We start from the raw sequence: 13,911 nt of genomic DNA on the forward strand, positions 1-13,911 counted from the left end.
TTGAGTGTTTATCCTGTCTCATGTCTCAGTATAGATGACCATGAACACCAATGTTCTGAAGCATATAATGAAATTCTCTAAATTTATTGCAAGAACTCACACATTTGGGGACTTTCTATATAGTTGTTTAACTCTGAAACACAATATCTTACCTGAGATGCATTCTAAATGGGTGTCCCTGCATGGCAAGGCCCAGAGAACAGCACAGAACAGGGGAAAGGTCACTGTAGAGGTGGTGCCGTCAGCATGTTTTAAATGTGAACTAATTTCTCACTGGGGACCATGATCCAACCTACCCACATTGTAGTTTCAAAGGTTGAAAATTAAATATATAATGAGAACAAATAGAGCAAAACAATACTTTTGATCAGCTAATGACATTTTATTTAATATTCAGTGGGCAAGGGAGAAGGGATAAGGTAGCCAGTAGAGAGAAGAGACCCTGCTCTGGGTCTACAGCTGCAGGGTTCCCAGGCTAAGGGGAAACCTGGGCTCCTAGACACATTCTGCAGGAGACAGACTCTTCTCCACAGTGTTCCCTTCATGTGTAACTTGGCAGGTAAAACTGTTGCGAGATCTCCACTGTTCCGCTGTCAAACGTAAGAAGCTGCTGGCCATGTATTTGTTGCCCTGTTTGGTGGGATTTGCAGTGTCCACACCCTGGGAGATAGGTGCACCATTTGCCTTCCAGGCCACTTCCACAGTACTCGGGTAGAAATCAGAAATCAGACACACCAGTGTGGCTTTGTTTTCCTGGAGCTCCTCAGTTGAAGGTGGAAATACTGTGAGTGTGGGAGTGGACTTGGGCTGACCTGTGTCAATGAAAGAAGGGGATTGATTCAGGAGACTATATAGAAATATCAAAATTTCAGTAACTTCTCAATTTGGTCATGCTTTTTACCTGGCATTTCTTTTTTTCTCAACTGCTCCATTGAGCCTGGTTGAGTACAGATAGACTTCCTAGTAGCCTTTTTCAAAATAGTCTCCCAACTTACATATCCTTGACGCTTCCTTTCTGCCTCAATTCCACTGTCAGCAGGTATAACTGTGCTTTCTCCACCCTATTGTTTATAATCTAACTTGGATTTGAACAGCATCTGATCACCTTCCCCAGGGCAGTTATGTCTCCTTTGTCCCTGTGGTGATCAGAGCTCTCTGGTAAACAGGGTACATTCCACCTTGCTTTGCAGATTGCATTTTGATTGAGGAAGTTCCTTCTTTGTCTCCAGCACCCCGGGGACACCACTGAGCTTATTATATGCAGCAAATTCTCTATATCAATCCACTCAGTTTTTCCAATTTGTAGTGGTTTCCATCCAGAAAGTGTCTGAGGCTACTCTGGGACTGGTGCCCACAGTACATTTTGATCTGATCACAATACCCTTCAGTATATCTAGAGGTTTCTTCCCCTAGGAGGTAGAGCATCACAGCCACTTGCTCACTGCAAAAGCATTTTTCCCTGACAGTCAGATAGTATTCTGAAACCCCAAGTTTGTCTCTCATTCCTGACCTCCTGCTTATAACGGACCATTTATGGAAAAGGATAAGCTGGCAATGGAAATATGAAACAGCGAAACCCATGGTTGTGAGGCATTGTAGACAGAATCCTTGATTATTTCTAGAGATAATCCTGAGATGTCCAGGATCACCAGATCTACTAGTCAGAGCTATCTATATGCTCATAGGACCTCAGCAGCCCAGTATAAGAACAGAGATCTGATCACTATTACAAGACTACTCTGTCACTATGATTCTGAGGATTCCAGTTTAGATAACTTCAGTCTCTGGAAGTTGGACTAACACCTCTAGATGTAACTTTTGACAACCCATAAAGATATTGTAGGCTCTATGAAAATCCTAGTGCCCCCTTTTTAGACTTGGCCCAAGGTCCTAAATTATTAATCTTCCTGCGTATAAGAGTGGAGCTCTTAACGCTGGCTAAACCCTTACTGACGCCCCTGAGATCAGAATATATCTATGAGAATCTAAGGCCAGCTGATTCCACTCTTCTGGTTCTTCCTTCAGGTTACTTCAAAATGCTCTACCTCCTCTAGCCACCATGAAGAAATTTCAGGAATCAGTCCTTAAGTCTGAGGAGAGCAGATGAGAAAAGGTTCCCAGATAGAAAAAAAGACCTTTGCAAGAAAACAAGGACTGGGATGGATAGGAAGAAGCATTAAAGCCACTTACCTAGGACAGTGAGCTTGGTTCCACTGCCGAAAATATCCCACAGTGACTGAGACTCAATCGAAAACCTGTGGGGTCAGCACGTGGGCCTGTTTTCTGGCAGCTGGGCTGGATCAAATTACTAGTTAGCTATAATGGGTGGAGTTGTGACCTCACTTGAGGAGAGTGGGTGATAATCCTTTTACAGGTTTGTCTTCTTGTCAGGCAGGCACCCCATGGAGTTGATTTGACACAATGTACTCCCTGCACAATCTCCGATACTATCTGTGCTGACAGCTATATGGTAGATCCCAAACAAATGCAGAACAAGACATCATTTCAGTTGCCCTTGTTATATGACATAGAATCCTATGACTTTTGGACTCATTTTAGAGACTGAGAGATTTTTTTCCTCATAAACATTGCCCTATTTGATCGCCTTCTTTGGAACTAGGGATGGAGGACCATTCTTGTCTTATGAAAGTTCCATACAGAGAATTCATTTTGAATTTTAAGCCACAGAGATATATCTCATTTGCACTTCATTCATATGTGTTTTCTCAGAATATAGTATCTGTTGACTATTTTATTTAACTATCTACACGTACATACATACATACATACACACACAGACATATCTTTATATATACATACACCTAACAATGGCCACAAGTCATTTGTCTCTTTGTTTTCCATGTTAGAATATGGCATACTACTCTGGCTTTCACCTTCATAGTTTCCTGAAACTTACAATGCAAAAGACAGAATCACCCTTCTCTCCATTTTGTAGGTCACCAGCACCCCATGTGACTCAAAAATATGTATTTTTCTCATTACTTTTATCTCCTTTGTGTCTGAAATGCCCACATTCTGACTATTTACTTTAGACTACTCATTCTGACTATTCTGACTGTTCATTCTAACTATATCTTTCCTTCCCTTTGGTCTGCAAATGGCTGTTCAAATTAATACTATCATCATGGTGGTTCTTTCCCTATCCTCTTCATGTTATTACTGTATTTGACTCACATTGTGCACTTTGAAAACACATAGGTACTCAGAATTCTGTGTACAACCTGTTATTTCTTTTTGGCTCCAGATTCAAGTGTATCATTTCATCTAGAATGTTTGATAGGAACTTCAAAATCACGTATTATCAATCCCCAATAACTCTCTGAAAATTCATTCTCTACAATGTCTATTTTCAGCAATTTTTCTCTAATATAGAGCCAGGAGTCATCCCAGAACATTTTTTTCACTCATTAAATCAGCATACTTTTCTTGAAACAGCTATTAAAATGCTCAAATGATAAAACTGACACCCAGCTCACACAAAGAGCTCATGGTAAGAATCAATAGGTTTTGTTGAAATTTGATTTTATCTCCCAAGTTAAATTTTAAATAAAGAACCCTTCATATGTATGTATGTATGCCTGTGAGTTTTTGTATGTGAGTTTAGTGCTCTTAGAGAGCAGATGGCTGTCACATCTTCTGGAGCTAGAATTATTAAACATTGTGAGATACCAAATATGGGTCCTTGGGCTAAACAAGGATCTTCCGTGAAACAGAACACTCCTTTAAACACTGAGCAATCTCTTCAGCTCCCCATTATTAGTAATTTACACTGGAAGATTACTTACTTATATTGAGGCTACCAGTTGATTTTCCTCTCTCTTTCCTTGCTTTATTTAAATTTCATCAGCATGACAATTTGTCATTGGTTAAAGACTTGTAGAGAAGGTATTTATTAATATATGAGTACCATAAACCAAAATCATGTTTCTTACTAAATAAAGCATTCTTCTTTTCATTTTAGATGGGAACTTCCTGAATCTGTAATTTTTAAAAAATTACAAACTACTTCCTATACAAGGCAAACATTTAAGTCAGAAATAAGGACAATCTGTCACCTATCCTTTCATCATTTACAATATTCCACTCTTCTAGACACTTGAATAGGCTTGGGGACACAAATGCCTGGTAAAATACCAGCCAATCAATAAAGTCGCCTATAAGAATCGTTGAGGATTCATTGAATTAATAGGAGAACTAAGTGACTGAATGCAGGAGGCAGCCTACATAATCTTCAAGATTCTTCTGTGTATGAACAATCCATTTATGATTAAGTAAGCTTATAGACAGCACTATAGAAATAAATGACATAGAATGTAATACAGACATGACTTGATTGGTGAATAAACTACTTGGCTATTTAACATAAAGGCGATTTATCACAGGGCATCTTGTTCCTTGTTTAAAATGCTGGGTATTGGAAGGTCATTTGATTTCAAATTAAGCATAAACTGCATCAAATTGCAGTCATAACCACAAAAGTAGACTTTGCGAGGAACAGGACATAATTCTAAAGTGAAGTAGTAAGAACAGTGGAGAATAGGCACGAGTAGTTTGATAAATAGCAATAAGTAATTATTTTCTTGCCAGATTCTGATGCAAACTCTAAAGCTAATATAACCAGAATAGGGTGGTATGGCACAACGAAAGAGCAAGACAGCCAAACAGAGAAGGTGATGCATCACTAGGTCGGCACTAACAAGTGCAACAGTTGATTTTCAATTTGGAAATTTAAGTATCACAGTGCCTACAACATACTCCAGATAAAGTTACAAATGTAAACAAAACCACAAGGCATCCAAACAATGAAATAACGTAAGAAAAGAGATTCACAACATCAAAATAGAAAGATTTTTCCTTACAGGTTTCAAATTACATAAACCATACAAAAGACACTTAAGTCAAACCAACAGATTAAGAAGTACCAGCTGCTTTGTACTTAAGCATAAAGTCAGAAAATATAACAGAAACGGTGTTGTAATAGAGATACTGAATAAAGTTAATATTCTCAGTAAAGTTTTGTACTTGATAGCACATGCCTATAGTCCTAGTACTTTGGAAAGAGAAGCCAGGAGACAGGTTACAACACCAGCTGGCACTATATGCATGTAAGGTTACTTATGTGTCTGTTTTCATGGCTGACTGTTTAACACTGAACTGTTTAGCACAGTTAGTGTGCTCTTCCCTGGGAAGAATCACTCTCCTGCTCCAAAATTTACTCAGTTACTTGTCGGTTTCTGGTTTTGTGTGTGTATGTGTGTGTGTGTGTGTGTGTGTGTGTGTGTGTGTGTGTGTGTGTGTGGTGTGATCTTGCAATAAGACATCAGGTAGAACAATAAATGTACATTGACCAACATGGCAGTGTCCACCTGATTGAAAAATATGGGAGTTGGAAAGAGGAAATATTTGCAATTCACTTTTTACACTTTTGGGATTATGATATGTAGTTAACACATGTATATGTTCATTATGTATACTTATTTATACAATTGTGTATTGATTTTATTTAAAATTATTTTATGCCTAAAATTTAATGTATCTTCATATTAACATTTTTAAAAACAAAATTTACAAAGACAAAGTCGAAATTAAGTAAAATCTCATCAACCAAAGATACACCATTGAAGTCTTAGCAACAGGCTTTGAAAATACACCTGTATTAAGAAGGCGATTGTTACTCTAATTGTAATACTCATATCTATAAATTTTACTATAACATCCACATATAAGAGAAATAATGAAGGGTTCTTCCAAGGAGGTAGAAAGAAAATAGAGTGTTATAAAGTGATAAAAAGAAAACTAGAAAAGAAATGTTAAATGAAGGGTATGAGAAGTCCTTGTAGAGGAAGGAATATGGAGAGGAAGCATTAACATTAAAGACCTTTAAAATATTCATGTGGAGACCTACTATTAAAGAAATTTCATTGAATTATACATAGATGAAATGAATTGAAACAGAGTTACCATATTATGGGGTAGACAGTGCTCCAACTAGATGTCTAGACATATAATGCCAGAGAATTATTGGCCAAATAATTCCTGTAGACTCACAACCACTACCTACCCTACAAACATCACAAGCCATTGTGAAGGCTACTGGTTCCTCTCCACAACATGATGGCGAACTCCTATTATTGAAGCCAATGCTGTCTTACATTTTTGAATACAGTGCCTAACTAGAAATTTTACCTCTTCTTATTAGCATTCATTAAGGTAAAAGGTGCTTTGCATGCTACCACAGGAGCAATAGAGTGTAGGTAATATCACTTAACTAAAAACTCTATGGCCTACAACTGTAACCCTCCTGCATGACAGTGGCACAAAAGTTATGGGAGATAATCAACTATTCTGGATAGACTGGGGACCCAGTTCATAGGATGGACCCCATATCTGACACTACTAGAATGGACAAGATCTGAGATCACATAGGGGAAACTAGGGGAAAATATATTACTATTATTTTCCTAAAGGAACAACATTAAAATGATTCCTAATGGCATATGTCTATACTCATAGGTCTTTTCATTAAACCCTTTGCCTCAAGGTTTAAGGAATTATGGAGAAGAGTTAACAGACATTGCTAGAACTGGAAGTGCTGAGTGGCTCTAAGGAAACATCATTCATATACAATAGAACTGATGTACGTATGAGCTCACAGAGACTGGGACAGCATGCAGAAGACCTGCACAACTATAGATAAAATTTACACAAAGTTCCACCTTCAGCTAAGAAGATGTCTGCGACTGATAATCACAGACAAATGGAAAATCATTTTTCTCCAAGGGATTGACGACTAGCATATCAGCCACACTCCAGGGAAAGCCCCATACAGATTAGTTGGCCAACACAAAATGAGCTTCATGCTTTTGGTAAGCTTTCTCTGGTTTGTTTTCATACTATTGTGTTAATGGTTTATTTGTTTGCTTTGAATTTTGTGTTTCCTTTTCTTAGAGAGAAAATAACATGAAATTGAGTGGTTGGGAGGTAGAGAGGATCTGAGAATACTTGGATTAGGGGAAAGAATATGATCAAATATATTTAAATAACAGGAAGCATTCAGTATGCTACTATTTTAATTTTAAAAAGATTTTCTTATATTTCTAGAAATGTTTCTGAAAATGTAATTATAATAAACCACTGCTTCTATATTTTAATAGTAAAAATAACCTTAATTGTGTATTAACATTATGCCACATGTTGCAGGGGAGTAATACTGGGAAGACTTCCACTAGATTGCTTATGATGGATGTACCATCCATCATACTGTGGCATTTATATCTTTCTATATTTTTCGGTTACTATTAATAATTTGAGCTCATGCTTCCTATATATAAACATTTGGTTACAGGTTTCACTATGTTCCCTACTTACAAAATTTCATATAGTGAAATTATGCCATGAAGATAAACAACATTACTTTTATACCTCACTGCTGTGGCGGAAATTGTTGTGAATTTAAAAAGGTATCAATAGTCCTTGGAATGCTAACTCCTTCCACCAAAGTGCTGGCGATTCTTAGTTTAATTACTTTAATTCTCATTCCTCAGGGTTTTTTTCTTGGGGTTTCTAAGTGTACCTTGGCCCCCTCCATTTCTTCAGACACAGGTTGTGCTCTACAAACAGTATCTCCCCCCTGCTTCTTTGGGCTCTGCTTCCATCTGCAAACGTGACCGTACAGTTTTCTATTGGAGCCAAATTTTCAAAATACAATTCAACTTTGGTGGTCCCTACATAAATCCTTCTGATTCTTTTCCTATACCGCAGAGCAAAAGCTAGACCATTAGACACGTTGTTTCCCTGGCTCTCTAAACATCTCACTTAGTTTCCTAGTCTCTCTATTGAATCATTGCTGTTTTTTGAGGGGTGTTCCTGACACCACACAGGACTCAAAATCTGTGATGCTATCATTATTTCCACCTTTGTCGTTCCTTAAAGAACAATGGTTTTTACTTCACAACCGAATAGGCTGCTTTGTTCACATACACTTCCTCTGTGTTACAAGGCCTTGAACTCTGTAACTGTTTATGAATACCTTAGTGAGTGAAAGTCCTGTGCTTGTGGAAAGACCAAGCCCAGTATCATTTTCTTCTCAATAAACTTCCTGTCTTTCCCAACACTTTCCAGAAAGTGTTGATAATGTAACTGCATGTTAGAGTACATGTTTGCTTCATGCTCATGGTATGGGCTCCATATCAGTCACCTCTCTCACCAAAGGGACAGCATATTGAAATTACACTATTTTGCAGATGTTGAATTCCTTGGAGTAATGGCAATGACCAAAGAAACAATGACAGTTCAGGGTCCTCTAGCCCTTGGAATGTGGGCAACATGAAGCCACGTGAAGGGAAGTTGGTTTTGCATCTCTGTCTGAAGCCCATAGCCTGACAGAATCTCTAGCTAGCTAATAAAATGATATTTCATAGCTCAAAACAAATAGGGGAAAGGGTATGGACAAAAGAAAGATAAAAGGGGAGAGAGAGAGAGAGAGAGGAGAGAGAGAGAGAGAGAGAGAGAGAGAGAGAAGAATGGGGGAGGCAAGGGAAGAGGAAGAGAAGAAGGGGGTGGAGGATGAGAAGGAGAGGGGGGGGAGGAAGGAAGAAAAACAGTCATGCCCTGTGCATTGGTGGCATTATCCTACTGCTGTGCACCTTTCTTTCTGATACCTGGTTCATTTTGCTCAAATGTCTCAGGTGAATGAAAGTACTATCCTTCGCTAATGAGACCCAGCATATAAGATTAATAATATTACAACATGATAGTAAAAACTAAAACCATTGCAAACATATTCAAAGTTAACAGAATGCAAACACTGTAAGCCAGAGTCTACGCAGATGTACCTCCCAGACTGGCTCTTTTTTTGCTCTCCAACATTTGCCAGACTACTTTTTCTACACAGCCCATTGCCTACAAATTCGTGGTGCATACCTGTTCCTCAAGCTCTGCAGACTGAGGAATTGCTTCCTGCCCATGGTCCTAGGCTTGTATCCTGCTCCAAGACGCTGTCATCTGGCACAGCAGACCCTAGTTGTCATGGGTACCCTCAGCATCAGAAATAGAAAGTACTTTCTTACACTAGGTCTAGTGCTTTTGGAGCCTCATTTCTTACTGGGCTTATGTGCTTCATCTGACCTCTGGGCTAACCAGTGGGCAAGATTTCTGGAGGAATTTCCTCTGGCTTGTTAGTGACTGCTACCTCAGCATACAGAAGTCTATGTGGCACATGGTCCCACACTAAGCCTACCACTTCAGGCCCTGTGGTTATTATTCTCTGGAGGTCTATCCCAGGGGGCAGCTTTTACAACTGTCCTATTGTGGTTGGGATTCAGATCTGAAGTCACTACCCTAGGTAGTGGCCAGATTGGTCTTGTCCCTAGGGACTGGTGTAGAACAAATAGATGGGCACAGTTTTCTAGTTCCCCAAGGAATAATCGAGCTCTGAAACCTCTTCCAAGTGTCCAGAGGTTCTCATGTGTTCACTCAAGTGGTTAGGAAAACAAGAGGTACCGAAAGCATGAGTTCAGGGTCCTTGTGTGCATGTGTGTAGGACATGGCTTTCCAGTTCAGTCTTTAAGGTGGCTCATTCGTTCTGTACTTAGGTCGAATAAAATCAACTGTTCCTTGGATAGAATGACTCAGCCTGCTCAGTTCCCATCCGGCCCTTTCCTGAGTCATTCAAGCATCTAGCAGGTTGTGACTCTGTATGGCTCACAGAAGATGTAGTGGTGAGATCATGGTGGATTTATCAAGCCTGGTCTTCAATTTTCATGTGTGAAATGGATGGTGTCCTACACCAGGACAGTTGTGACAATAAATAACATCTGGTGTCTGCTGGCTCTGTGCTGTTGTCTAGTTAATGGTGTTCCCTTGTTGGCTCTTCTCCTACTTCCAGTTTCTGAGGAAATAGTCAGGAATTCTCTTATGAATGTTCCTATTCTGTTACCATCAACAGGAACTCAAGGAAGCTAAAAGCAGAATATATTATTTCTCTAGGAGTTGGGGTACAAAGTGAGCTAGAATCCAAGAAGGAGAAGGTTTCCAAATCTCCTACCATCTAGGAGTTTGTTTCAAGCTCCTCAGTGAACTAAGAATTTGGATCTCATAGGCATTGCTGGCAGAGGAGAGGGTGGGCATGTGGTTTTGTTTAGATTCTCATTTGAATCCCTGGAATACAATACACAGTAGAGTGGAAATTGTGACACTTTCATACTGACTGTCTGACTTAGTCTGTACACCTGGGACTAATATTACCTACTCTTCCTAATATGCCAATTAATAAACTTGTAAGATTCTCTAAATTTTGATGCCACAGAATTAAGAGTTGGCTGAAGTAGGATTGTCTGATAATGCCACTTTTCTTTTATTCTAAATGGTGTAATAGTCCTTGGTACATGGGAAAACAAACTGTTTGGTAGATAGTAAATATTCAGTTAAAAGTAGTGAAATCTGAAGTAATGTGGTTGAGCCTTCTGTTTCATTATTTTTGCTTTTCTCTTTTGGTGTCCCCATGCCTTTCTTTTCAGATGCTTCCAACTCCCTACATCCAGAGAGAATAGTTTATATTGTTTCACTCCCATTACACCAGTGAGGATCTGCTCTCTTGCTTTCCAAGTGCTTTTTCTACTTCTAATTTCTTTTCTAGTACTGGAGTTTGAATACAAGGCTTCAAGAATAAGTGCAAATCTACTGGGCTATCTCATAAGCTTTCACATAGACTTTTCTTTATAACATTGGCTTCAGGTATACCTATTAATGGAATGTATGTGATAGGTTGGTGCTTGTCTACAATTTACAACAAGCAGACCAATGATTTTGACAAATCTACCAACATTTACTATTCTTTTTTCTTGGGAAGACTCCAAATCCTCTGTATAAAGCCAGGAACATGGTACGTGCATACACACTAGTCTACTGAGAGACTGGTGGAAGAACATCATCTACGTCCAGGAGTGCAAAGGCAGTGGAGATTGTTACCATAGGGACGTTCCATCTCCGAAGAATGAAAAAGTGTGCTGTTCAGATGGCATGGCATTTGAGAGTCTATACTGCTATTGTAAAAGTTCTGCGTTTCTTACAGGAGATGGCTCAAAAATCACCTATAACTCCAGTGTAGGTCATCTGACACTTTAAAGCCCCACATGCAATACCATGGTGAACACACATACACTCAAATTTACATACAAACATATTAAACATACCTGCTCGAGTTTAGAGCTGCAGTTCCCTGGGATCTTTGATATGCTTCTGGTTTTGATATTTTGTTCCAACAGTTGTAGCAAGCACAACTCAGGAGATGTAAACTATGTTGAAAATATGGGGTATCCAATGATGGCAGCGTAGATCTAGTTCTCTTCCCATGGTCTTGTGGAACTTGAGTTCAGACATAAATTAATGTTGACTTTAAAAATCAAGCTCTAACACATTGACAACTAAAGGACCCCTGACCTTAGCACAAGGCACTTAGGACTAGCCCATTGACATCAGAGTTGCTTTGTGTCTCCTATAGGATTTCAATGCACATTCAAGAAGCGGAAATTCATACATCAGAAGCACTGAAGAGAGATGTTTTAGAGATCATACTCTAATAATTAGAATTCTGTGATAAGTGAGTGGAGGCATGTGTGCATGGCCATGCCTGTCTCCCTGAGGAGTCAGGAAAACTCTGTGTTTGGAAGAGGATGGGAAGTCCTTGAAGTCCTACAGGTAGATGAAACGAGAGAAACAAAAGTAGTGTGACCTGTGGCAGAAAGTCTTTCTAAGAAATTAGGGAAACGACACCCTTCATAATAGTCCCAAATGATATAAAGTACTTTGGTGTGACTTTAACCAAGCAAATAAAAGATTTGTACAACAAGAACTTCAATCCTCTGAAGAAAGAAATTGAAGAAGACCTCAGAAGATGGAAAGATCTCCCATGCTCATGCATTGGCAGGATTAATATAGTAAAAATGGCAATTTTACCAAAAGCGATCTACAGATTCAATGCAATCCCCATCAAAATACCAATCCAATTCTTCAAAGAGTTAGACAGAACAATTTGCAAATTCATCTGGAATAACAAAATACCCAGGATAGCTAAAACTATCCTCAACAATAAAAGGACTTCAGGGGGAATCACTATCGCTGAATTCAAGCAGTATTACAGAGCAATAGTGATAAAAACTGCATGGTATTGGTACAGAGACAGACAGATAGACCAATGGAACAGAATTGAAGACCCAGAAATGAACCCACACACCTATGGGCACTTGATTTTTGACAAAGGAGCCAAAACCATCCAATGGAAAAAAGATAGCATTTTCAGCAAGTGGTGCTGGTTCAACTGGAGGTCAACATGTAGAAGAATGCAGATCGATCCATGCTTATCACCCTGTACAAAGCTTAAGTCCAAGTGGATCAAGGACCTCCACATCAAACCAGATACCTCAAACTAATAGAAGAAAAACTAGGGAAGCATCTGGAACACATGGGCACTGGAAAAATTTCCTGAACAAAACACCAATGGCTTATGCTCTAAGATCAAGAATCAACAAATGGGATCTCATAAAAACTGCAAAAGCTTCTGTAAGGCAAAGGACACTGTGGTTAGGACAAAAGCGGCAACCAACAGATTGGGAAAAGATCTTTACCAATCCTACAACAGATAGAGGCCTTATATCCAAAATATACAAAGAACTCAAGAAGTTAGACCGCAGGGAGACAAATAACCCTATTAAAAAATGGGGTTCAGAGCTAAACAAAGAATTCACAGCTGAGGAATGCCAAATGGCTGAGAAACACCTAAAGAAATATTCAACATCTCTAGTCATCAGGGAAATGCAAATCAAAACAACCCTGAGATTTCACCTCACACCAGTGAGAATGGCTAAGATCAAAAACTCAGGTGACAGCAGATGCTGGCGAGGATGTGGAGAAAGAGGAACACTCCTCCATTGTTGGTGGGATTGCAGACTGGTACAACCATTCTGGAAATCAGTCTGGAGGTTCGTCAGAAAATTGGACATTGAACTGCCTGAGGATCCAGCTATACCTCTCTTGGGCATATACCCAAAAGATGCTAACATATAAAAAGACACGTGCTCCACTATATTTCATCGCAGCCTTATTTATAATAGCCAGAAGCTGGAAAGAACCAGATGCCCTTCAACAGAGGAATGGATACAGAAAATGTGGTACATCTACACAATGGAATATTAATCAGCTATCAAAAACAATGACTTTATGAAATTCGTAGGCAAATGGTTGGAACTGGAAAATATCATCCTGAGTGAGGTAACCCAATCACAGAAAAACACACATGGTATGCACTCATTGATAAGTGGCTATTAGCCCAAATGCCTGAATTACCTAGATGCCTAGAACAAATGAAACTCAAAGACGGATGATCAAAATGTGAATGTTTCCTCCTTCTTCAAAGGGAACAAGAATACCCTTGGCAGGGAAGAGAAGCCAAAAGATTAAAACAGACACAGAAGGAACACCCATTTTTAAACCTGCCCCACAATACAGCATATATATATACAGCCAATTAGACAAGATGGATGAAGCAAAATTGCAGGCCGATAGGAGCCCGATGTAGATATCTCTTGGACACAGCCAGAATACAGCAAACACAGACCCAGCAACAAACCACTGAATTGAGAATAGGACCCCCATTGAAGGAATCAGAGAAAAGAACTGGAAGAGCTTGAAGGGCTCGAGACCCCATATGTAACAACAATGCCAAGCAACCAGAGCTTCAGGGACTAAGCCACTACCTAAAGACTATACATGGACTGACCCTGGACTCTGACCTCATAGGTAGCAATGAATATCCTAAGTAAGAGCACCAGTGGAAGGGAAGCCCTGGGTCCCTGCTAAGACTGAACCCCCCATGTGAACTAGATTGTTGGGGAG

At 39.3% G+C, this 13,911-nt stretch overlaps 1 gene segment (V, D, J or C); it reads right to left on the minus strand.

The window, feature by feature from the left end:
- Positions 1–361: 361 nt before the first annotated feature.
- Positions 362–13,911, minus strand: part of LOC116898682 — a 53,932-nt gene continuing 40,382 nt past the window's right edge. Inside the window, 2 exon segments of the V gene segment in view lie at positions 362–812; positions 2,191–2,226. Of these exon segments, the coding sequence occupies positions 496–812; positions 2,191–2,226 (353 nt within the window).

Source organism: Rattus rattus, chromosome 4 (assembly GCF_011064425.1).
Source record: "Rattus rattus isolate New Zealand chromosome 4, Rrattus_CSIRO_v1, whole genome shotgun sequence".
Lineage (NCBI taxonomy): Eukaryota > Metazoa > Chordata > Mammalia > Rodentia > Muridae > Rattus > Rattus rattus.